At 54.9% G+C, this 21,112-nt stretch overlaps 2 protein-coding genes across 3 annotated transcripts; both read right to left on the bottom strand.

Moving 5' to 3' along the window:
* Positions 1-8: 8 nt before the first annotated feature.
* On the bottom strand, positions 9-13,552 carry CAMTA2 (calmodulin binding transcription activator 2). Of its 2 annotated transcripts, XM_082861361.1 has the most exons (21): positions 13,481-13,552; positions 13,162-13,265; positions 12,715-12,782; positions 12,497-12,632; positions 11,826-11,897; positions 11,408-11,561; positions 10,930-11,064; positions 9,441-10,381; positions 8,596-8,722; positions 6,771-6,905; positions 5,042-5,157; positions 4,237-4,421; positions 3,856-3,934; positions 3,492-3,714; positions 3,032-3,333; positions 1,755-1,951; positions 1,318-1,501; positions 1,041-1,112; positions 552-739; positions 293-367; positions 9-193 (listed from the first exon to the last, which is right to left on the bottom strand). In XM_082861361.1, the coding sequence occupies exons 1-21, from the start codon at positions 13,509-13,511 to the stop codon at positions 130-132; spliced, it is 3,588 nt and encodes a 1,195-aa protein (XP_082717487.1). In that variant the 5' UTR covers positions 13,512-13,552; the 3' UTR covers positions 9-129. The 2 variants fall into 2 exon arrangements, with proteins under 2 accessions (XP_082717487.1, XP_082717488.1); XM_082861362.1 differs by lacking the exon at positions 11,826-11,897.
* A 1,865-nt stretch (positions 13,553-15,417) lies between these two features.
* Positions 15,418-20,163, bottom strand: INCA1 (inhibitor of CDK, cyclin A1 interacting protein 1). The gene is made up of 6 exons (XM_082860737.1): positions 20,105-20,163; positions 17,434-17,547; positions 17,158-17,197; positions 16,687-16,880; positions 16,042-16,207; positions 15,418-15,806 (listed from the first exon to the last, which is right to left on the bottom strand). Exons 1-6 carry the CDS (start codon positions 20,146-20,148, stop codon positions 15,660-15,662), a joined length of 705 nt encoding a protein of 234 aa, XP_082716863.1. The 5' UTR covers positions 20,149-20,163; the 3' UTR covers positions 15,418-15,659.
* Between the last annotated feature and the right edge of the window lie 949 nt (positions 20,164-21,112).

The following is a 21,112-nucleotide window of genomic DNA, read 5'->3' as shown; positions in this document are numbered from 1 at the left end:
CCGAGGACGGGCTCCAAGAGAAGTGACGGGAAAGCTGCCGACAGGGGGCTCCCCCTCCCCCAGAGAGCCCTGTCCCTGTTAAGACTGCAAGAAGCGGCCCCCAGGGTGATGAGAAAGGCAGTGGAGAGGTCAGGTGGCCAGTCCGGGCTGGGGAAGCCCTTCCAGCTCCTGGTTCTGCTTCAATTCCCTCATCCTGCGGAGAAACAAGGAAGGAGTCAGAGGAGACCCGCAGATCGGGGAGGTCGGGTGGGGGAGGTGGCAGGCCCAAATCCAGTGAGGGAAAGGACAGCACCTGTGCCGGCAGCGCCGCAGGAATCTCATGATCTTCCGGGCTGCCTGGTCCTGCTTCTTGGTGAGAAAGGAGCTTCTGGTGGAAGAAAGAAAAGATGAGACCTCACAGGACACTCAGGCATCCTCTGCCCTCCGCCCCTTAGGGACCCTGGCAAGGAAAGGCAGGGGGGCAGGCTGATGAGTCGGGAGTCCACGGACAGTGGGCATGGACACAGTGGGTGGGCAGAGAGGGCCGAAGGGCCAGAGGGCTAACGCCATACTTGTTGCGGGCAGGCAGGGTGCCCGTGGGCCGGTGGGGAGGCCCGGGCCGGCGGCGGTAGGAACGGTAGTGCTGCTGGATGAGCACCGCCGCCCTGCGGCTCTGCTGAAACCGCTTCTGTTCATAGTAGCTTCGGAACTTGCTCTGGATCAGGATGGCCGCCTGGGTCATCTTCTTATAGAGTGCAAACTGCAGGAGTGGGGAGGAGGGGCAGGGGCTGAAATGGACAGAGACCCAAACCCCTGAGGGTCACCCCCAAGTTCAGTTGATGCAACTCTATTTCTCTAATCCACACACTCATGGAAAGGCTGAATCATCACAGACAACCTCACACCCAGGTCTCACGCCTAATACCTTAAGTGCAATCCAGGTCAGCTTGTGGAGAGAGAAGGGGAGTTAGGGCTCCGGCAGCATTCTGGATGCTCTGGGCTGGAATGGGTGTGTGTGGGTGTGGGTTGGTGGGTATGCTTTCAAGAGAGGACAGTCTCACCTGCTTGTACTTCCGGTAACAGCGCTGGATCACAGCTGCTGCTACCTCCTGCTGCTCCTTCAGCCGCCGGCCCTAAGGGGAGAGAAGGAGGTCTCAGCACTTAGCTGCCCACCTAACAGACGTGTGACCTAACCTTCCGACTTGCCTGGGGTCCCCGACCCTTCACCCCATCCCAGGCCTGTGTGGATGACTGTTGTCCCTCCTAAAGTCCTGGGAACCTGTAATCTCCCCACTCAAGATTGTGTAATTCATCCCCTGAAACACCCAGCCCCCTGACCTTGTACTTTCGGAAGGCTGTCTGGATGACTCGGGCTGCCTCGTACAGTTCCCGCTGCTCGTGATCCGATAGGGTCAGCAGGGCAAAATCACTCTCCATCTTGCCACTGGCGGACGCAGAGAGAAACTCTGCCCAGGAAGGTGCCGGAGGGATAGCCAGGCGACCTCGCTCAAAGGGCAGTTCGCTGCAGGGACAGGGAGAAGGGAGGCCATGGGGCATCTGCAGTCTCTCTCCTCCCACCTGGAGACTGCTGTAAAGGCACAGCCCCAGCAACAGAGCCTGCAGAGTGACTTCAGAACTCAGCAGCCAGTGCCAATCCCCTTTTCAAAGGCCCTGGGGCCTGAGCCAGGATGGAGCTCTGGCCATGAGGAAGTTTCCTCCCTCCCTCCCATGTTCCTCTGAAGAAGGATCTGGAGGCTTTGTCCTGAGCTGGTCACCTGGGAGGGGCTGAGCTGGGGAAATGGTCCACATTCTCCAGGTAGCTGGCCAACCAGGACATGGTCTCGCTGAGCCCCACGGCCCCTGTCCGCTCCCGCATTGGGGCTCCGGCCTCAGGCAGCCCGACAAAGTCCTCCCGTTTAATCCGCTCTGGTGTGGCTTCGATGATCTGCTTGGCCAGTGAGATCATGTCCACCTGGATGGAGGAGAAGCTGGGTGAGCCTTGAGGAGCCCTGACTACCAGCTGTTCCGGCCTGTTCCGGCCAAGGCCGTAGCGTCAGTCCACTTCCTATCTTGTTCCTCCTCTCAGCACCAGACGATGAGGCCTCAGGGACGGCTGTCCCTGCTAACCCTGTCTTTCTCCGCCAGTGTTCCAGATTCATTTACACTTCTTGAGGTCCCACTCAGGAGTACAGCCCTGTGTTGAGGCATGGGAAACATGGGCTAGGAAGGACATATACCACATGGGGATTCAGGAGCTGGGCAAATGAAGGGCTTACCCTTCCAGGCTGACTGCCCACTGTCCCACCCGGCCTGCCCCATGCCAGCTCCCACAGACCTGGCCATGCCCGCCACCCCATCCCACTCTCCAAGAATCAGCTCAGAGCCTGCCAATCACACGACACCTTATTGAATGGTTCCAGCCTTGCCTTTGCTCCAGGCCTGAAGCCTGCAGCACTTCCTGCTGGCCACACGTAAAGCAGTCTACCTTGTGGAGCTGTCTACATTTTTTGTACTCCAGTGCTACCCAGTTAATCCATTAGCCTCTCTAAAGCAGATATGTCCCCAGTCCTAGCGGAGGAGTACGCTGCTGCACTTGAAGATCCACTCTCTCATGTGTTCATTCATTCCACAAGACTCTCTTAGCTCTTACTCTGTGCAAGCCTCCCACCACCCCGCCCCCTTGCCCCAGGTCATTGCCAGATGCTTCCATCTTGCCAACCTCTCTGCTCCTCACTCCTCCCAACTTCCTGCCATTGCTCTCATTCCCCAAGAACCTTGTCCCTTCGTGGATCAACAAGTAACCCCTACAACCCAGCTCTAACTGAAGATATTCCCCAGAATTTTTAACCCCCGATGCCTCATGACTTCTGAGTCACAAGCTCTGACAGGAGCTAAGCAGAGGATAAACTTGCCTGTGCCTAAATGAGAGTAACTGGCCCCTTCTTCCCAAACTGCAGCCAGACTGATTCTGTTTTATGGAATGGTCGGCATCACCCCACCCCGCGCCCCACTCTACTTCGAGCCCTCATAATTCCATCGGCATAAGCGGTACCGGGATCACGTCCACAGCTGGTAGGCTGTCAGTTTCCGCTGGAGCAGCCCTACCATCTGGGGCCGGTGGGAGAGGAGGCGGTGAGGGTGGGGGCCCTTTGGGGTTGGTGGCTTCATAGTCCATGAGGAGTAGGGGGGCCTCTGGGGCACCAGAGGAGAGCTGGCCTGGGACCATCTCCATAGTAATCTCAGAGGTTGGCAGAGGAGCAGGGGGAGGACTCCCATCCGGGGCACTAGAATAGGCTGATGTGACGGAGAAAGTGCCATCCGATAGCTCCGAAGGCGAGGAGACGCTGCTCAGACCTGCGAGGTGAGGGAAGGGGGTGAGGGCAGAAGGCGCCACCTGCCCCCTTGCTGCTCTTACCTCCCCATCCCCGCTGCCTCCTCTCGCACTCTGTCTCCCACCCTCTGGCTTTCCCCTGGCGTGTCCTCCCACCCGCAGTCCCCTCTTAAACCCTCACCAGTGTCTGGGCTGGAGGAGGGCGGCGACAGGGCAAACGGGGGCTCAGCTGAAGCTTCCTGTCTCTGCAGTTCCTCAAGGCAGCGGGCGAGGCGCACGTGACCCCGGGAATGAGCCACGGACAGGGGCAGGCGGCCCAGAGAGTCGGGAATGCTCAGTGCCTGTCTGTTCCAACGGAAAAGGAGCACGGCAGCCTCCAGGTGGCCCAGGGCACAAGCCCACATCTGAGAAGAGGAGGGTGGAGGTGGAGGTGAGGCCTGGGGCCCGTCCTCACTCCTCCCCTGTATCCCTCAGAGGATCTTCCCTTTGAAGAACCGTTCCCGTTTCCCATTGCCCACGTGCACTCAGGAACCCAGCATCCTCACCAGAGGAGTGCAAGAGAAATGGTCCACGTTGAGTGGGTCAACCTCTTGCTCTAAGTCCAAGCTTCCGGTCTCCACACTCCTGGAGGGTTTGAGAAAGGGACAACAGGGTCCAGTCAGGGAGAAAGGGCGCCCGGTAGGAACTTCAGAATCGAAGGGACTGGGAAGCACTAAGGTCAGTGGCATAAGCAGTCAAAGAGATTAATGAATGTAAGGAGGTCAAGAGGTCAGCGTTGTAAGTCAGGGGACATTAAAACTCCCCCAAGTGCAAACCCTCTTCCAGCCCCTCTTCCTTTCCACAGTGACCCCAGCTCCCATGGCAGGGCTGCAGTTCCTCCTCAGTCCCTGGGCACCCCCACCCTGCACCCGCTGGCCCCGGCTCACCGCCACTGGCTCAGGGTCTCGATGAGGCGGGCGTAGCCCTGGGCAGCGGCCAGGTGCAGAAGGCTCATGCCCCGGAAGGGGCTTCCATGGGCTAGACGTTCAGGACCCCTCCAGGTGGAACGTGGGATCATGCTCTCTACCAGGACTACCACCCGTGCCTCGAACCCGGGTCCCTGGCCTTCATCCTGTGGTGCACACACCCTTAGGTAGAGACGTGAGCATCCCCAGCCTGGGATGGCCTTAGCCACCCCACGCCTGTCCTCTCAGCTTTCAGTTCTGCCCTCTCCCCACACGTCCCAGTCTAGGTTCCCACCACTCGGATCTCTGATGGCCCATCAGTCCTCCCAGTTCAAGTTCCTGGGTGTCCCCCCCGCCCACAGGCAGCTTCCTCCAGGCCAGACCTCACACCCACTTGCCCATGTTGTGCCTTCACTCTGGCTCAGATCAGTGCCATATCCACAGATGACTTCCCCCACTCAGAACTCAGAGTCCTCTCCCAGCCTTCTTCCCTCCGAGACCTGGGACCCCCAGAGCACTAAGCCCCAACTCCCTGGATCCCCTCCCCCACCCTCTCCCTCACCTCCACCCTCCTTCAGGCCAGAAATAGTCTGAAGCCTGTCATGCCAAGAGGGTGCCCAGAATAGCCACTCTTGCCGCGGGGCGGGGGTGGGAGCAGGATGGCGTCAGGGACAGGGAGGAGGGCTGGCTGGGGCCGGAGAGCTAGGGGAGTCACACACTAGAGCCTATTTCTAAGGAAGACCCTCCCCCTGCTCCCTACCGTCGAGTGCCCTCCTCGTGGAGGTACCTGAATCGGAGGGGCATCAGGACCCCGGTAGGGGGCCTGGCCAGCTGCTGCAATCTCTGCCATCCGCTTCTCCATCTGCTCCAGTCGCTCCAGGATGGACATCCGGAACTGGTTGTCTGAGAGGGAGTGGACATGGGGGCTTAGTGGGCAGAGTCTAGGGGATGCCCTGGACACCAAAACTGGACCCTGTTCCAGAGTCTGGGTGGTGAAGACACAATCATGTCCTTTCCTCCTCTCCAAACAACGGCCCTTTACCCACCCACCTTCTGAATACAGCCCCCCATGACCAGTCCTCAAACTAGGGGTCTTCATACTATCCATCGACCTAGGAACTGAATCCAGAACGAAGACTGTGTCCTTCAAGACACACAGACAGTAGGACTCCCCACAGGGAATCCAGCCCTAGCTGCACCAGATCTCACACACACACACACACACACACACACACACACACACACACACACACTCCCAGCCTTCTCCCAGGTGACAGTTCTGTCCCTTCTTGCTCCAGACACTACCTCTGTAGTGGGCTGGGGCTCAAGGCCTCCAGGGTCCCTCCTCTCTGTTAACCACTGCCCCAAAGAGCTCAGAGACTGTGATTTAAAAGCACCACCCCCTCCTCCTGGCCCCCCGCAGCTGTCCACAAAGAGGATGGCAGGGAGGGGAGGCGACAGAGATGGATGGTCACATCCATTCCTCCTCCTCCTCCCCCACCCCATGCACAAACGCACATGCACACGTCCCAAGCTATATCTGTTCCCTCCTGAGATCACACAAGGACAAGGAGGGGAGGCAGGAGGGGGTCAGAGCCATGGGGAAACAGAGAAACCGGTGCAGGCTGGGGATGTTCTGAGATGCCAGGACAGAAGGGCATGAAGGTAGAGAGGGGACAGTGGGGAGGAGGTGGAGAGGCATGAGCAGAGACTCAGGTGTGACAGGAGAGTGTGGAAGAGATAAACAAGGAAAGGAGAGAAAGCACAAAGGAGATCTGGGGGACATACCAAACAGGCGATAAGGAAGAGGGGAAGTGAAGACAAGGGTCCTAGGAGAAATGGAAAGAAGAGGGAGGCAGGAGACCCACAGGAGAGACGGTAAAGCACAGATTAGATAGGGACAGGAGGAGACGGAGAAAAGCAAACCTTGAGAAAGAAGCAGATGTGGAGAGAAACAATTCTGAAAGCCACAGGAGGGATAACCAGTAAAAGGGACAAACACAGTTCTGAATTTAAACAAATACACACACGTACACACATACATGTGTATGTATGTGCACCTCTGTATAAAAAAATATATTAAAGGTGCTGTATGTTACTGAGCAATGTTATAGTCAATTTTCATTTTCTACTTTGTGCTTTTCTGTAATTTCAAAATTTCCTATAATAAATGCCTATCTTTATAATTAGAGGGAAAAATGGTAAGAAAGTTTAAATATGTGTTTAGGTACATATATACACTCATGTGTATCCCATGTATGTTGCTCTACACCCTGTCGCTGCCCCTCCCATCCTCTGAGATGCAGAGGACAGGACAAGCACTGGGACAAAGCTGGCTCCAAGATTTACAGGGAAGAGGAGATGAAGGAAGCTTGCTGCCTCATTCAGAAATGACCAATGAAGCAGGAGCTGGGAAGAGCAGTAAAGTAGGGGCAAGGCAGTGGCTGCCTAAGTCCTGAGGGGTCTAGGAGCATGACATGCTCAAAGGTTGTGGGGTCAGAGGGCTGGGTACTCACCGTCCAGTGACAACCAGTCAAGCTGAGTACTAGGCAGTGACAGGAATCGGCGGGCTCGATACTCAAAGAGCACAGAAGCAGAAAGGGGTCCCTCCCTCCCTGCCACCTGCAAAGACACCAGCCCAACCTCATGGGCTGGGGAGGGCAAGGATCAGCGAGGGGGCTCTCTTTCCTGGGCTCTTTCTCTGACCCCCTGTGTCAGGGTCACAGGTGATCATTTCACATCTACCTCCCCTACTCCCCCTGCTGTGGGTCCCAGAGGCTCCTGGGTTCAGTGGCCTTGGCACTAACTGGGGAGGGATTTCTTTCATTTGAGAACTTAATACCTACTATAGGCCAGAGACCCCTTGGATTCTAGACCCTGTACTTAAGGATGTTGTTGTGCAGCACCAAGGTATAGAAGCAGAGGATCAAGAAACACCTATACTTATAAACAATTTGATGATGGTGAAATCTCTTGATTCCCCAAGATCAAGGTCCAGAGGTCATAACCCTGTTACTAAGATGCGGGAAAGGAATTAGCTGCTCACCAACAGGGCCTAATAAGAGCTCTTTCCCAGGGTCTCAATGTCTATAGCCTTGAGAATGAAACCACCAGGCCCTGGCCCCAAGACCAGAAGCTGAGACTCCCAATTCCTAGCTTCTCTGGTCTCAGCCCCTCTCCTGCAATCCACCATTAAACAGGGCTGTTGAGACTGGGGGAGGACACACTCATAGACAGCAAAGCTGTCAACCTGTCACTCTAGTGGTCCTTAGGGTCCCACAGCAACATTGCTGAGTGCCAGGTAAGGGGCAAAGTTGGTGGCAAAAGGGCAGAGATGAGCCTTGGCAATGACATCTAGACCGGGGCTGTCCAAAAGAACTTTTCCTCAGTGATAGAAACATTCTGCATCTGCACTGTCCAATAGGGTAGCACTAGCACATGTGGCCACTGAGCACCTAAAATATGGTTAGTGTGATGGAAGAAGTGAATTTTAGGGCTTCCCTGGTGGCACAGTGGTTAAAAATCTACCTACCAATGCAAGGGACAGGTTCGAGCCCTGGCCCGGGAAGGGCATCCCACATGCCACGGAGCAACTAAGCCCGTGCGCCACAACTACCGAGCCTGAGCTCTACAGCCCGCAAGCCACAACTACTGAGCCCACGTGCCACAACTACTGAAGCCTGCGCACCTAGAGTCCGTGCTCCACAACGAGAGAAAGCCATGACAATGAGAAGCCCGCGCACCACAACGAAGAGTAGCCCCCTCTCACCGCAACTAGAGAAAGCCCGCGCACAGCAAGGAAGACCCAACACAGCCAAAGGAAAAAAAATTAATTTAAAAAAAAAAGAAGTGAATTTTAAATTTTATTTAATTTTAATTCATTTCAATAGGCACATGTGGCTAATGGCCACCATATTGGACAGCACAGGTCTAGAAGCCAATGTCCTTCAGTCCCAAGACTGGTTGGAGGAGACCAACATCTCTCCTTTCTCATTCTCCTAAGAACTCCCTGGATTGGAGCCAGAGGGCCTGGACAGACATTAGAGACTCCTTGGGTCAAATGCCTGACCTTATAGGAGGGGAGGCCAAGGACCTAAAAAAGGAACAGACTTACCCAAGGTCACCAGTCAGCTAAGAAGTAGATTTCTTAGACCAGAACTAGACCTTCTGACACCTAAGCTCAGAGTCACCTGCCTGCTGGTGGACCACAGGGCTCAGCCCCAGGACTGGATGAGGTCTTTCCACTCTCAGGAACAACCCAACACATTTGTTCCCAGGTCTTCCTGGAAGTCCTAACTGTCCTATCTTAGTCCCTTCCCCTACTATTCCCAGTCCCCATACCGGGACAGTAGCAGCGTAAGACACCAGGCTGGACAAGTGAGGCTGGCACTGCGATGTGATCGAAGACGCAGGAGTAATGCTCGGCGGCCTCTGTCCAAGGTCCTGTGATGAGCACCTTGACCCCACCCTGCAGACGGAAGTCAGAGAGCAGTGTGACTGGAGCTCTCTCTGTTGATTATCCCTTCACTCAGTCACTCATTCATTCATTCAGACCCTGAGAGAGGATCTACTGTCCTCTGTACACCCCTGGGTCTGGGGTGCAGGGATTGGACAGGACCCAGTAGAGTGAACTCAACCTACTGTCCCTTCTCCCCACACTTCTGTCCTCTACCTGAATCTGCCAGAAATGGGGAACTGATTGCCTCCCCCAAGGCTACCAACCCATTTGCAGATAGCTGTCACTGGAAGGAAGTCCTTTTCTCAGGCCCCCTCTGGACCCCCACTGTAGTTCCTGCTTTCCCTCCCTGGAGCAGCAAAAAGCAGAACTTCTCCACTGCTGAACACAGTCTTTCAGCTTCCCAAAGTCTGCAGTCACATCCCACTTGTATTTTCTCTTCTCCAGGCTGAGCTGTCCCAGTCCCTCCCCGGCCCCACCCCACCCCATGAAACAGTCACCAAGGAATGAAGTCCCCTGGGGCACTTGAGGGACTCACACAATCACAATTCACAGGTAGAAGGAGGAGGGAGGGAGAAAGGGTTAGTCAGAGGGCCTATGAAAACAGGAAGCGAGCTACACTCTATGAGGTTGGGAAGAGAACTAAGCAGCCGTGGGAACTGAGGGAAACTAGGTCACAGACCACAGGGTAAGAGGGATGCAGGAGGGAGGAGAGGAGCCTGAGACTCACCTCAGGGTAGGACCACTCTGGGGAGAAGTCTGTGATGGTGCTAAGAGCAGGAGAGAGCTGGGGGGCTGGGGCAGGGCCACTCGGAGCTTCGTCACTGATGAGTTCTCCCATGAGCTCAGGGAATGATGAAAGACTGAAGGGCTCCAGCTCACTGGCCCCACCAGCTCCTCCAAACAAGGCCTCCCCTCTTCCTACTCTGCCTGATGGCTCCAAGGGGGCAGGTGAGGGTGCGGGTGGAGGAGGGGGTGAAGGTACAGGTGGGGCAGCCCCCTGGGCCTTGCGCTCCTCCCCACTGTCATCATCTTGAATGAAGAAGCAGTTTCCTCTTCTCCCGCCTGCTCTGGGCTGTGGAGCGGGACCCCGAGCAGCTGCCTGGGGCTCCAGGGCAGCAGCGGGCTCTAGGGCAGGACAGGGGGTATGGGCAGCCTCTGTCTCAGGGAAGTCTGGGCTTACCCCCTGCCCTCCTCCATATGTCTGGCCCCTCTGTGGGCTGTTGAGAAAACGATCCGGGTCAAAGGCAGGGCTGGGAGGAGCTGGCGGGGCAGAGGGCTCAGAGCCTACGACTACAGCCAAGCTCATGGAAGGCCTAGGATCGGCCTGGGAAGCCAAGTGCCTGGTGGGCGTCAAGCCCCCAGTTCGCTGCTCCAGTCCCGTCAGGAGGAGGATAGCGGTGCCTCCTGTCGAAGAACCCCCTCGGGAGGTGGGAGGGCTAGGTCTGATCTCTAGGGGTTCTGCAAAGCCGGAGGAAGAGGAGGAAGAGGAAGAAGAAGATGGGGAGGTATGTGCCTTGGGGAGCTCTGGGGGAAGTGGGGCTATCAGTGGAGGGGGTTCAGGGGGATGGGGATGGGGGACAGAGGTCAGGGTTAAAGCTCGGGGCTCCACTTTGGGAGAGATGATGCGGTGTTTCGTGCTGCTGCATTTGTGGGTAAGGCTCCCAGAACCTGCAGTGGAAGGGGTGGTGGGGAGAGAAGGGATACGATACATCTTTCTCCAGCCTTCCCTTACTGTAAAGCTTTCATGCATTTCCCCAGATGTCACTAAATACAAGAGGTGTCATACTGATTATGGCCACTGGGAGGCGGCAGAAATATTTCTCCTCCCCCTCCCTCCCCCTGGAGGAGCACTGCAGGAGAGGATTGAGGGCTTGGCGGAATAGCTGAGAGAAATAGGTAAAGGCATAGAAAAAGGACAAAAGAACAGAACCAAGTGGGTACCAACTAAGAATAAAGCTAAGCCTGTGTGTAAGTGGTAGTGCTGGGGTGGCCAGGAGCTGCTTTATGAAGAAAGCAAATAGAGAGCCTGGGCTGCCAGGAATCAAGTAAAAGGAACTGGGCAGTGTGCAGATGGGAAGGCCTCTGCTCATCTGGCCCATCTTTCTGGAACATGCAAAAGACGTGCAAATAAGCATGCAAATCCCAGCTATCCCCCTGGTGTGAGTAAGGGCAGCACACTAGGAGGGAGGAGGGTTCCAAGGTCAGGGGTTACTAACCAAGGCCTCCACTGCAGAGACAGGCGTGAGTTCGGGGTGCAGGCTTGGTCGGGTGGGTGTCCAGGATCTGCTGCACCAGCTGCTCTACAGAGAACTCCTCTGTCCCATTCCCACAGCTCCACTTGATGCCATGAACTAGAGGAGAGTTGGGGGGAAGTGCTATGGGACCCCCACAAAATAGTCACCAGGGAATCTTGATGGCTCTTCCAAGCACCTGAGATGCTCTAAGACTTCTGGCCAGGTGAACAGAGGCCAGCAGCCTCAAGACAGCTCCCATAGCTCACAGCTGCCCTCCATATTCCAACACCTTAGATCATACCAGGGACCCTGGTACCCACCCACCCACCCAGGAAAGACCCCTCCTGGCTTGGGGGGAAATGGTCACCCCACAGACTCCTGAGTATAGAACCCTGGCCCCTTTGGGAGCTCCCTATGTCCACTTTCCCCATTGAGAGCTGTCCTAGCCCTGCTGCCTTACACATGGGTTTCAGCTGTCCCAACAGCTCCTCCCGGGACCACTTGAGCCACTCTCGACGGTCGCTGCTGATGGAACAAAAGATGGGGCTGCAGCCCTTTCCACAATCCTCCAGGGCTGGGACGTTCAGGTAGTGCACAAGGACGATGTCAGGGTTCTGAGAGCACAAGGGTACATGCAGAGTGCTATGGGGGGGGTCCTGCCGCCCAGGGGTTCAGCCTCCTAGTCCTCACTTTCTTCCCAGGCACCCCCAACCTCACCCCCCAAGTTCTGGCTCTCTCCATCCCCAAACCCCTTTCTCTTCTTCCCAGTCTCCTTTTCCCACTCAGAACCTAGTCATCCTTCCACTTCATTCTTGCAGGCCCCCACCTCCCTCAAAGAGCCAGGTAGACTCTGTCTCCCTGAGCTCTTCCATCCTCACCTGGAGCAGCCAGTAGCAGCGCCGATGGAATGTGGGGACGATGGAAGAGTGAACGTAGCAGCCATAGAGACACTGCCAGGAGACAGGCTGGGGTGGGGGGAGGGCTAGTCTGCTCCCCAACTCTTCCTCTGTTCAGTCCCTTTGCAGGAATCCCAATCTTTCCACCAGTTCCTCTTTCACCCTCACCCACCCCCACCTATTCCCCACACCTTTCAAATCCCAGTACCCCAAGTCACCCCAGGACGGAGAGGAGGGAACAGTGGGGCCAGGGGCTTACAACAAGGACCAGATTTGCCATAAGGGACCATCCAAAAATCAGAGGGCATGGCAACAATGCATCCAAGATGAGGAGCAATGATTTGAGGGAAGAGAAACCTGTGCTTAGAGGGTCAGTACTCGGACCCCTGCGGGAAATGCAAGAGAAGTAAGGGGATTGGGCATCTGTGTCCTCCAGAGGGAGGTGTGGCCTAAGTCCTGGAGAATTGGGTCACGGAGGGAAATGGGAAGCAGAGAGTAGGCTAAGCAACCACCTAGCGGATCCAAAGTGAGTGAGAAGGGAAGAGTGACTGGGAGGGTGGTAGACAGAGAATGTCACCAAGCCCTGGCAGGGCTGGAACCCAGCTAGCGGGGAGAAGGAGGACCAGGGCAGGTGAGCTGGAGGCCTCGCTTACCTCCATGCCCTGGACCTTCAGCTTCATGTGGTCCTCTCGGGTGGTCTTCCCGTCCTTCCGCTTCTTCCAGAGGTAACCATCCTTCCGGTATTTCACCTTCTTGCGGTTGTAGAGGATAATAGAGCCATTCTGAGGCCTGAGAAGGGAAGGATTGGCCTCGAGTTCTGTGTACAGAACCCAGGATCCCTGCCACTCCCCACCTTCACAAAAGTTCTCACCTTGTCTTGGGTGCACAGGATAGCCACTCATCATGCTTCTCGAAGGTGATCAAGTAGGATGCAATCTCCTGCAGGAGAAGAGGCACTCAGGTGGGTGTCCCCTTTCCAAAGTCTCAGGCTGGCCTCTTGGTCTTTCCCATCTATACCTCGGGGATAACAACAGCGTCTGCTCTACAGCGTCCTTGGAGGACTGAATGAGATAATGCAGGACAAGTACTGAGCACAGTGCTTGGTTTGTAGGAAACACTTTGTAAGTGGTAGATAGTATCTTTACACAGGTGGATATGCCAAGGAGAAGCGAGCTACTACAAGATGCAGGGCTTTATACCTCTCCTATGATCCTCAAAGAGCCTAGAGAATGTCGACAGGCACAGCAAGACCCCCATTCACACTCCTCCAGCCCACCAGGCCCTGCTACGCCCTAATCCCCCAGGCTCCCTAGAAAACCTCATTTGTATTCCACCGGAGCCGCTCTGGAGGCAGCAGCGCACAGCGAGGAAGACACTCCAGCAGCTTCTTGGGTAGAAAGATCTTCAGGTGGTGGCTGTTCTCTAGAGGGGATGAGAAGGGAGGACTTAGGGCGCTGCTCCTGATATCCCTGTGATAATCCAGGGGAAAAGGGCCAAATCCAGAGCATGGGGCGGGGCGGGGTGGGAGGGTGGGATGAAATGATGACAAGGAGAGCAGGGATCCAAGAATTAGGTCACCACCACTTGGGGAGAAAAAAAGGCTGTGCCCAAACTGGGAACCTGGATTGTGAACTCACCAGCAACCTCGGTGGTGTCCTTGGTATTCATGGTGAGGGCTCCAGGGGGCAAGGTCACCCCCGGCCTGAGGGGCCGGGGGGAGGGGGAGTCTGTGCTGGGAAGGGAGAGAACAAGGTCATGGCAGAAGCCTCCACACTATCCAGGATGAGGAGGATGAGGTAGGAGACCAGGTACAGAACTGGGTCGTGATATCTAAGAAAAATGAGGAAGCGAGAGGAAGGGGCTGGACTATGATGTCAGAGTACAGCCAGGGAATGGAGGAGAGGGCGAACCCAGACATGGTGCCAGGAACCAACACGAGCGGGAGACACAACAGAACAGAGTAATCAGGAAGAGACCGGCAGGGTGGGGGAGGGGAGAAGGCCGGCGGGGCTGGCGTTGGGCTCTTGCGGGTCTGGGGCTACGGTGAGGTCAGGTCCTGGGGCTGGGACTCAGAGCATCCGGTTCTTGGAGGATGCTTTGGCAAATGAGAGCCTGGATGCTGGGGGGAGGGCAGGAGATCTAAGTCCGGGTGGAGAGCTAGGCCTTAGAAGACACACCCTGAGTTACTTCTCTATTTGATTTTTTCGAAGGTGAAGGGCAGATCTGACAACTGATCTTAACCTACACTCTTCCCTCCAGATTGGTCAGGGCCTGGTAGAATCTGGGCTAGACACCAGGACCCAGCTACCCACCCTCAGGACAACCCATCCTCCATCCTGAGGCTGACCGCCCTGTGCACCCCGCCGCACCTCTCTCCCCAAAGCCTCTGCCTCCCTCGGCCTCCAGGCCTACTCTAGCCCATCTACCACTCTGGCTCCACCCTGAGCCCCCACCCTCCTGGGGGAACAGATGGAGGCTGGAGGATGCTCTCAGCGCGGGCTCCACCAGGTGTCCGGGGATGGGGAGGAGGAAGAGGCCCGTCCGAGCTCGGCTGTGAGCACTGGAGCCTGGGTTGTGGTAAGGACTCCGCCCTAGGGCGCAGGTGCGCAGTCCTGGATGGGGAGCCGGTCAGGGTGCGAAGCGGGCCCGGGGGCGGCCCCCCCACGGCGGGGCGGTGGCCCCCGGAGACGCTCCGAGGTGGGAGGGTCCCGCCTCCCTCCCGCACGGAGGGATGTCCTGCAGGAGATGCGGAGCAAAGTCCGCGGACGCGTGGCGGGCAAGGGACAGTGCGGGTGCCGGGGTGCGGGGGTCCCCGGGACGGTCCTGCCCGGCAGGTCCGCCGTGGGGCCCTGCGCCGAGCTGCGCCCCCTGGCGCGGGGAAGGAGGACGGAAGCGGGGAGTGGGGGCGAACGGGAGAGGGCCGGTGGTCCCCGGCGCGGCGCGCAACGTCCGGGCCGGTGGAGCTGCGCCCCCTGGCGCGGGGCGGAGAGGCGGGCGAGAGGCCCCGGCTCTTACCTCCCGGGGTCCCGCGGGTGACGGCGGCAGCGGCCATTCTACCCCACACCGACCCCCCCCAGCGCCGGCTGACAGCGGCGTCCGACGTCACTGCGCACGGGGCGGGGCCTCCCAATTAAGGGGATGGGGGTCGGGACGAGAACCTGGGGTCAGCACACGTGGGGCTCTGGGTGGGGCCCTGGCTGGAGGGAGTCGTCTTCCAGGGCCCCGAGCCAGGCGGAGGGACGGGCTGCCGGGAAGTCCCGGAAGGGGCAGCAGCGCTGAGGGGCAGGATGCGGGGTCCCGGAGGCGGAAGCTGGGCCGATCGACGTGACCTCGGCCGGGGGAGTGGGGCGCGGGCGGCCGACAGCGCTGGGCGGGGGACTCTGGAGCCGGCAGGACTTTTTTCGGGCACAGCTCCTTGAATTTGGGGGACACAGCCCGACTTCATTTTAGCGGGGTCCTCACGAAGGTGAAAGGAGCCCTCCCGCCCCACGAGCCTCTCCATCACTACTTCGCGGAGAGAAAGACAACTCCGGGCTCAACATGCTTGCTTTTTAATAACAGAACAAAAAGAAAACACAGTGACAGGGAGCCGGCCTGCGGGACGACAGGCCTTGGGGAGCTCCTGTGAGACGGGCGGGTAGAGATGGGAGGCCAAGGGAGCCCCGTTCGTGCCTAGTTCAGAGGATGGGAGAGGAAAGTGAGAAAGGTCAGGGAAAGGGGGAATGCCTTGATGTCAGAAATGCTGGAGATTCCAGCGCCCAGAACTAGTCGTGGGTCCTGGAGCACGCTAGCATCTTGGGCGTGGGCGGTTTCTCCTTACTCCTCAGACTGCCACTCCACCCCCCAGGGATTGTAAAGGGGGTCCCTACTGGCTGTGGCCGTGCTGAAGGAGCCCAGAGAGCTCGGCCGTCCGGAGAGACAAGACCCCTCCTGGCCCAGGGGACTCCAGGGAGACCAAAGCAGCTGTAAGGATGAGAAATTGAAGGGGAAAAAAGGAAGAATCAGAAAATAGGTCTCTCTCCAGATTTCCTAGTCCCCAAACCCAGGCACTCCCAAGTCTCTGGCTCTCGTCTACTTTATTTTTGTTCCTCTCAAATCCAGCTATCCAACGTGCCTCTTGGCTCCCGCTGTCTCTCCATGCAAGACCAGGCATCCGCATCACCCTCCACCGCCCCACCAAGTTCCTGTTCAACCATACCTGGGCCCTGCCAGGAGCGAGGAAGTGCTCCTCTTCCCGTGGAGAGTTTGCCCTCTCCTCTTCCAGACCAGGGTGTTCGGTGGAGTTGGGGAGTCCACAGCCGTCGTCGTCAAGCACCAGGGGCTCAGACGGAGCCCTAGAGCTGCCCCACTGGGCCTTCTTCAGTCTGTGGAGACTTCAGACTTAGGAGAGAGGTGCCTGGAGGCCAGGTTCCTGTCTCTCCATCCTTCACCTTCCTGCCCTGAAATACTTCCTGCTGGGACCCAGGAGTGTTGTCATCTGACTTCCAACTCTCCACTCCCAACTTTCTGCTCCCCTCAGACTGAGGTATTTTCAGTTCAGGGGCTCAAGAGGTGACCTCTAGCTCTGCACTATCGTCCAGTTGTATGGAGTGCTTTCCTGTCTTCAGTGACCTGGTTTCCACTCCTTTCGGCTCATGTGGCTCATCCCCCATCCCTTAGTTCCCTCCTCCTTCCCATATTATAGAAATTTTGCTTCGATCTCACCAAGACCGTGGCACAAACAACCTCCACAAAATTCCCAAACAACCTCCAATTCCTTCAAAGCTCTCCACCTCTTCTTTAGTTCAAACCGTCCTGTCCCCATACCCTGTTTGGCTCCCAGAGCCCAAATGTCTCTCCTTACTCATTGATGATTCTGTGTCGCCTCCTTAGATCCTCCAGGTGATAAGTGACAGCCCTTACCCGGGCTGGGATGCCCCCAGATCCTTGCTGCATTCCCGCCAAATATGGCCTCCTTCTCTTTCTTCTGCAGAGCACCTCAGGGGGTGGGAGCCCCTCAGGGGGGTACAGGCCAGGCTGGGAGCAACCGGTGGCTCTCTGTGCCAGAGAATGGGGAAAAGGAGCTAGAAGGCAGAACTGAGTCTCTCAGGGGAGCTGGGACTGAAATAGGGAGTCAGGGGTCTTGGGAAGCCCAGATCACAAAAACATAGCTGTGATCTGGAAAACCTGATGACTGATTCATAGGAAGGAGGGCCTGGTCAGTGCACTGGCTGGGGGACACCAGAGGGAAGGGGTAATAAGGAGAGCTGGGGCTAGGATAGCAGTGGGTGCAACTTTAACCGAGAGGTGTCAAAGGGCAGAAAGTTTGTCATACCAGCAGGGGTGGGATGTACTGTTCCTCCATCCAGGTGGGGCTGTGAAGCACAAAAAGGGGGCTAAGTACAGAGAGAACACCCCCATCCATACTGTTTCTCTAACAACCTCTCCCAACCACCTATTTGGCATTAGGAGCTAAAATGTCCATCAGCTGGTGGGGCAATTATCCCCAGACTAAAGCTTATTGCTACCATAAGGCTTTATGGTAGTTTAAAATTGTAAAGCTTCCTCTCCCTACCTCCAGTTAATCCCCATTTTCTCCATTTCTACCCACCTGGGCCTTTGACTAAGGTTCTCCCAGAAGGTGTCTCCATAGCGCTGGGGCGTCAGTCTGAGGCTCCGGGAAGGCAAGCTGGGTGGTGGAGATCGGCTAACCACCCTGGAACACCTGAGGTGAGGACAAGGTAGGCTCAGGTCTGGCTCTTCCCTTACAGCATCTACTCACTCCAGGAATTTAGGAGTCTTATCTTACTACGGGACCATACAGCTGCCCAGGCTCCCTCAGGCCTTGTCCTCCCTTATCCATTTTAGCTGAGGAAGGTGGTGAGGCCTTTGATTTGAAAGGAGATTGGAGCTGGAGTGAGCATGGAGATTAGCAACTGTTTGAGCTTCAGATCTCACTGAATCTCAAATAAGTACACCTCACAACCAGGGAACATCATATTGAGCAAGCAGGGCTGTCAAAGACGAAGGCCTCAACTACTCAAGTGAAGTGACAGGTTCCTTTTAGTCAATGCAAGTATCCAGGAGAGCAGGGCCTCTGTTCACCCCTGCTTTATCTCCCCATCTCAGAAATACTAATATCCTTTAGGTAGGGAGGGGTGTGCAAAGCTGTTTGAGAACAGTTCTCATCACTCCTAAAGCCCCCAGACTGACTGATGTCTGCTCTCCTGCTCTCTAGAAGAGTGTCCTAGGGCTTCGTCCTCGGCACTTTATCTTCTTTATCTCCATTCCTCCTTAGGTGATCTCACCCAGGCCATGACTTTATTTATTATCTTTTTTGTTTTTCGGTATGCGGGCCTCTCTCTGTTGTGGCCTCTCCCGTTGCGGAGCACAGGCTCTGGACGTGCAGGCTCAGTGGCCATGGCTCACGGGCCCAGCCGCGCCGCGGCATATGGGATCTTCCCGGACAGAGGCATGAACCCGCGTCCCCTGCATCGTCAGGCGGACTCTCAACCACTGCGCCACCAGGGAAGCCCTATTATCATCTTTTTTAATTGAAGTATAATTGATTTACAATGCTGTGCCAATCTCTGCTGCACAGCAAAGTGACTCAGTTATACACATTCTCTTTTTTAAATATTCTTTTCCATTATGGTTTATCACAGGATACTGAATATAGTTCTCTGTGCTACACAGTAGGACCTTGTTGTTTCAGGCCATGATTTTAAACCACCAATGTGCTGACGACTCCCAAATCTGCATTTCTTGCTCTGGCTCCTCCCCTAGACTCCAGACTTGCAGGTTCAACTGTCCACTCAACATCTCCTCCCTAGCCTTACTTCCCTCACCTCCGATATCCAATCTATCAGCAAGTTCTGTGAGTTCTACATCTAAAAAACACTAAAAAAAAAGAAAAAAATCATTTTTTCTTTTGGCTGCTCCACACGGCTTGTGGGATCTCAGTTCCCCAACCAAGGATCAAACCCAGGCCCTTGGCAGTGAAAGCACGGAGTCCTAACCACTGGACTGCCCAGGAATTCCCCCATAAAATACACTCAAATTTGACTACTCCTCACTATTTCCATTCCCACCATCATATTCCAGCTTATCTTCCCCTCTCTGGACTACAGAGATAGCCTCCTCCTCCATTCCCTGCTTCCATCTGAATCCCTCAATAATCTATTCTGCACAGAATAATCTTTTCTTTTAAATTTATTTATATTGGCTGCACAAGATCTTAGTTGCAGCATGTGGGATCTTTAGTTGCGGCATGCATGCAGCATCTAGTTCCCCCACCAGGGATCGAAACCGGGCCTCCTGCATTGGGAGCATGGAGTCTTACCCACTGCAGCACCAGGAAAGTCCCAAGAATAATCTCTTAAAAATGCTTATGTGAAATGATATATGGTTTAAGATTTGCTTCAATATAGCCTGAGTAGCAGGAGGCTGAATGGGTGTATCAATAAAAAGATTATCTATGTAATGATAATTACTGCACCTGACTAAAAAGGATACTCCAGGTTCATGATTACTATTTTCTCTACTTCTGCAGTTGTTTGAAATTTTCCATAATAAAAAAGTTGAAGAAAATAAAAGGTCTGCTTATGTCATTTCCTTACTTAGAACCTTTCTACTGTCCTTAGAATAAAATTCGAACTCTTTTCAATGGCCTATAAGATCCTATAGATCCTATATGATCTGGCCTCTGCCTGTCTGACTTTACTTCACTTTTCCCTTAATTACTAAGTTTCAGTTACACTAACCTGCTTCCTGGTCCTAGAAGGCAGCAACCTAATTTCTTTCTTGGGCTTTTTTTTTTTAAACCTACTATTCCTTCTTTTGCTTCCTGGTTCTTATCAGACTGGCTCCTTCTCATTTTTCAGATCTCAATTCAAACTCACTTCCTCCTCCTCTTCCACAATCACCCTATATAAACTTGTGTCTCCAAGGCTGTTTTACATTATGCTGTACATCTATTTTATTTTCCTCGTGTACTTATTACTATTTGAAATTATATTTATTTGTATGCACTTTCTATCTCCTCCCCCTAGAAGGTAAGCTCTATGAGCAGGACCCCTATGTTCTAACTGCTGAATTCTCAATGCCTAATATACAGTGCCTAGAACATTGTAGTGTTCAAAAGCAATTTGCCGAATAAATTAATAAATCACCAATCCCCTGAGACCAGGCACTGAGCTTCTTGTTCCTTATTTCCTACTCCTCTTAGGGAAGAACCCAGGCATGCAATCTTCCCTCCTCCCCACTGGGTGGGGAGGACTCACTTGACAAACGGGATAAGGTTTTCTCCATCCTCCTGCGCTTGCATGACTGGACTGGGCTGGGTGGCTGGACTGAGTCTCCTCATTGGTGCTGGGGGGATAATGGAAAATGAATCATTCACTCATGTAATGGCTGTAGGAATGAACCTGTAGCAGGTCTAGAGATTGGAAAGAAGATGTATGGGGCCAGAAAAGAAGAAAGAGAGCTGAAAAGGTATTTCAAGTACCGAACATTTCTATTAGCTGAACATACAAGTTCAAGATGGCAGACACAGGAAATGTGGATGTGGTAAAAGAGAAAAGAGAAAAATAAATGTTGTGAAGCCAAACATACAGAGTAAGTGAAATTTACAAATGGCAGTGGAGTGAATTAACTGGCAACATGGGATAATGAAACGAAAAAGGGTGACAGGTGGACTAGATAGGGCAGAGGCATTTGGGGATAGTTGGTACAGAACTGGTGGCTGGGGTCAGAGAATTCAGGGTTGGTAAATAAACCAGGTATGAGGGGTTAATAAAAGGTAAGTGTGGGGCTTCCCTGGTGGCGCAGTGGTTGAGAGTCCGCCTGCCGATGCAGGGGACATGGGTTCGTGCCCTGGTCCGGGAAGATCCCACATGCCGCAGAGCGGCTGGGCCCGTGAGCCATGGCCGCTGAGCCTGCGCGTCCGGAGCCTGTGCTCCTCAACGGGAGAGGCCACAACAGTGAGAGGCCCGCGCACCGCAAAAAAAAAAAAAAAAGGTAAGTGTGGACAGAGTGGTCAGTTGGTGACAAGGAAGGAGGAGGCAGTTGGGAATGTCTACAGGTGAAGAAGGTGAGCAGAGGGGTCAGTTATACAGAGCCAGAATTCGGGACAGCCAAAGGTGACCTGACAGCCATGGGGGGTTGGCAGAAAAGGCAGATAAGAATGTTAGATGAGTTAGAAGAGTGACTGCAGGCAGCATAAATGTCAGAAAATTGGAAACTGTTGCAGGTGAATAAGTATTTATCCAAAGGCAACTAAGGATGGGCTG

The sequence above is a fragment of the Leucopleurus acutus genome (assembly GCF_964270905.1).
Source record: "Leucopleurus acutus genome assembly, chromosome: 19".
Taxonomy (NCBI): domain Eukaryota; kingdom Metazoa; phylum Chordata; class Mammalia; order Artiodactyla; family Delphinidae; genus Leucopleurus; species Leucopleurus acutus.
The sequence above is the reverse complement of the archived record's forward strand: the minus strand, read 5'-3'. Positions and strand labels throughout refer to the sequence as shown.

Coding starts and splice junctions, on each gene's coding strand:
- INCA1 (XM_082860737.1), bottom strand. CDS start 20,148: ATGCAAGCGCAGGAGGATGGAGAAAACCTTATCCCGTTTGTCAA. Junction 16,881..17,157: donor AGTACATCCCACCCCTGCTG/GTATGACAAACT, acceptor TCTCTGGCACAG/AGAGCCACCGGTTGCTCCCA. Junction 16,208..16,686: donor CGACACAGAATCATCAATGA/GTAAGGAGAGAC, acceptor AAGTCTCCACAG/ACTGAAGAAGGCCCAGTGGG.
- CAMTA2 (XM_082861361.1), bottom strand. CDS start 13,511: ATGAATACCAAGGACACCACCGAGGTTGCTG. Junction 1,502..1,754: donor CCCAGCTCAGCCCCTCCCAG/GTGACCAGCTCA, acceptor CTGTCCCTGCAG/CGAACTGCCCTTTGAGCGAG. Junction 1,113..1,317: donor CAGCCTTCCGAAAGTACAAG/GTCAGGGGGCTG, acceptor CTCTCCCCTTAG/GGCCGGCGGCTGAAGGAGCA.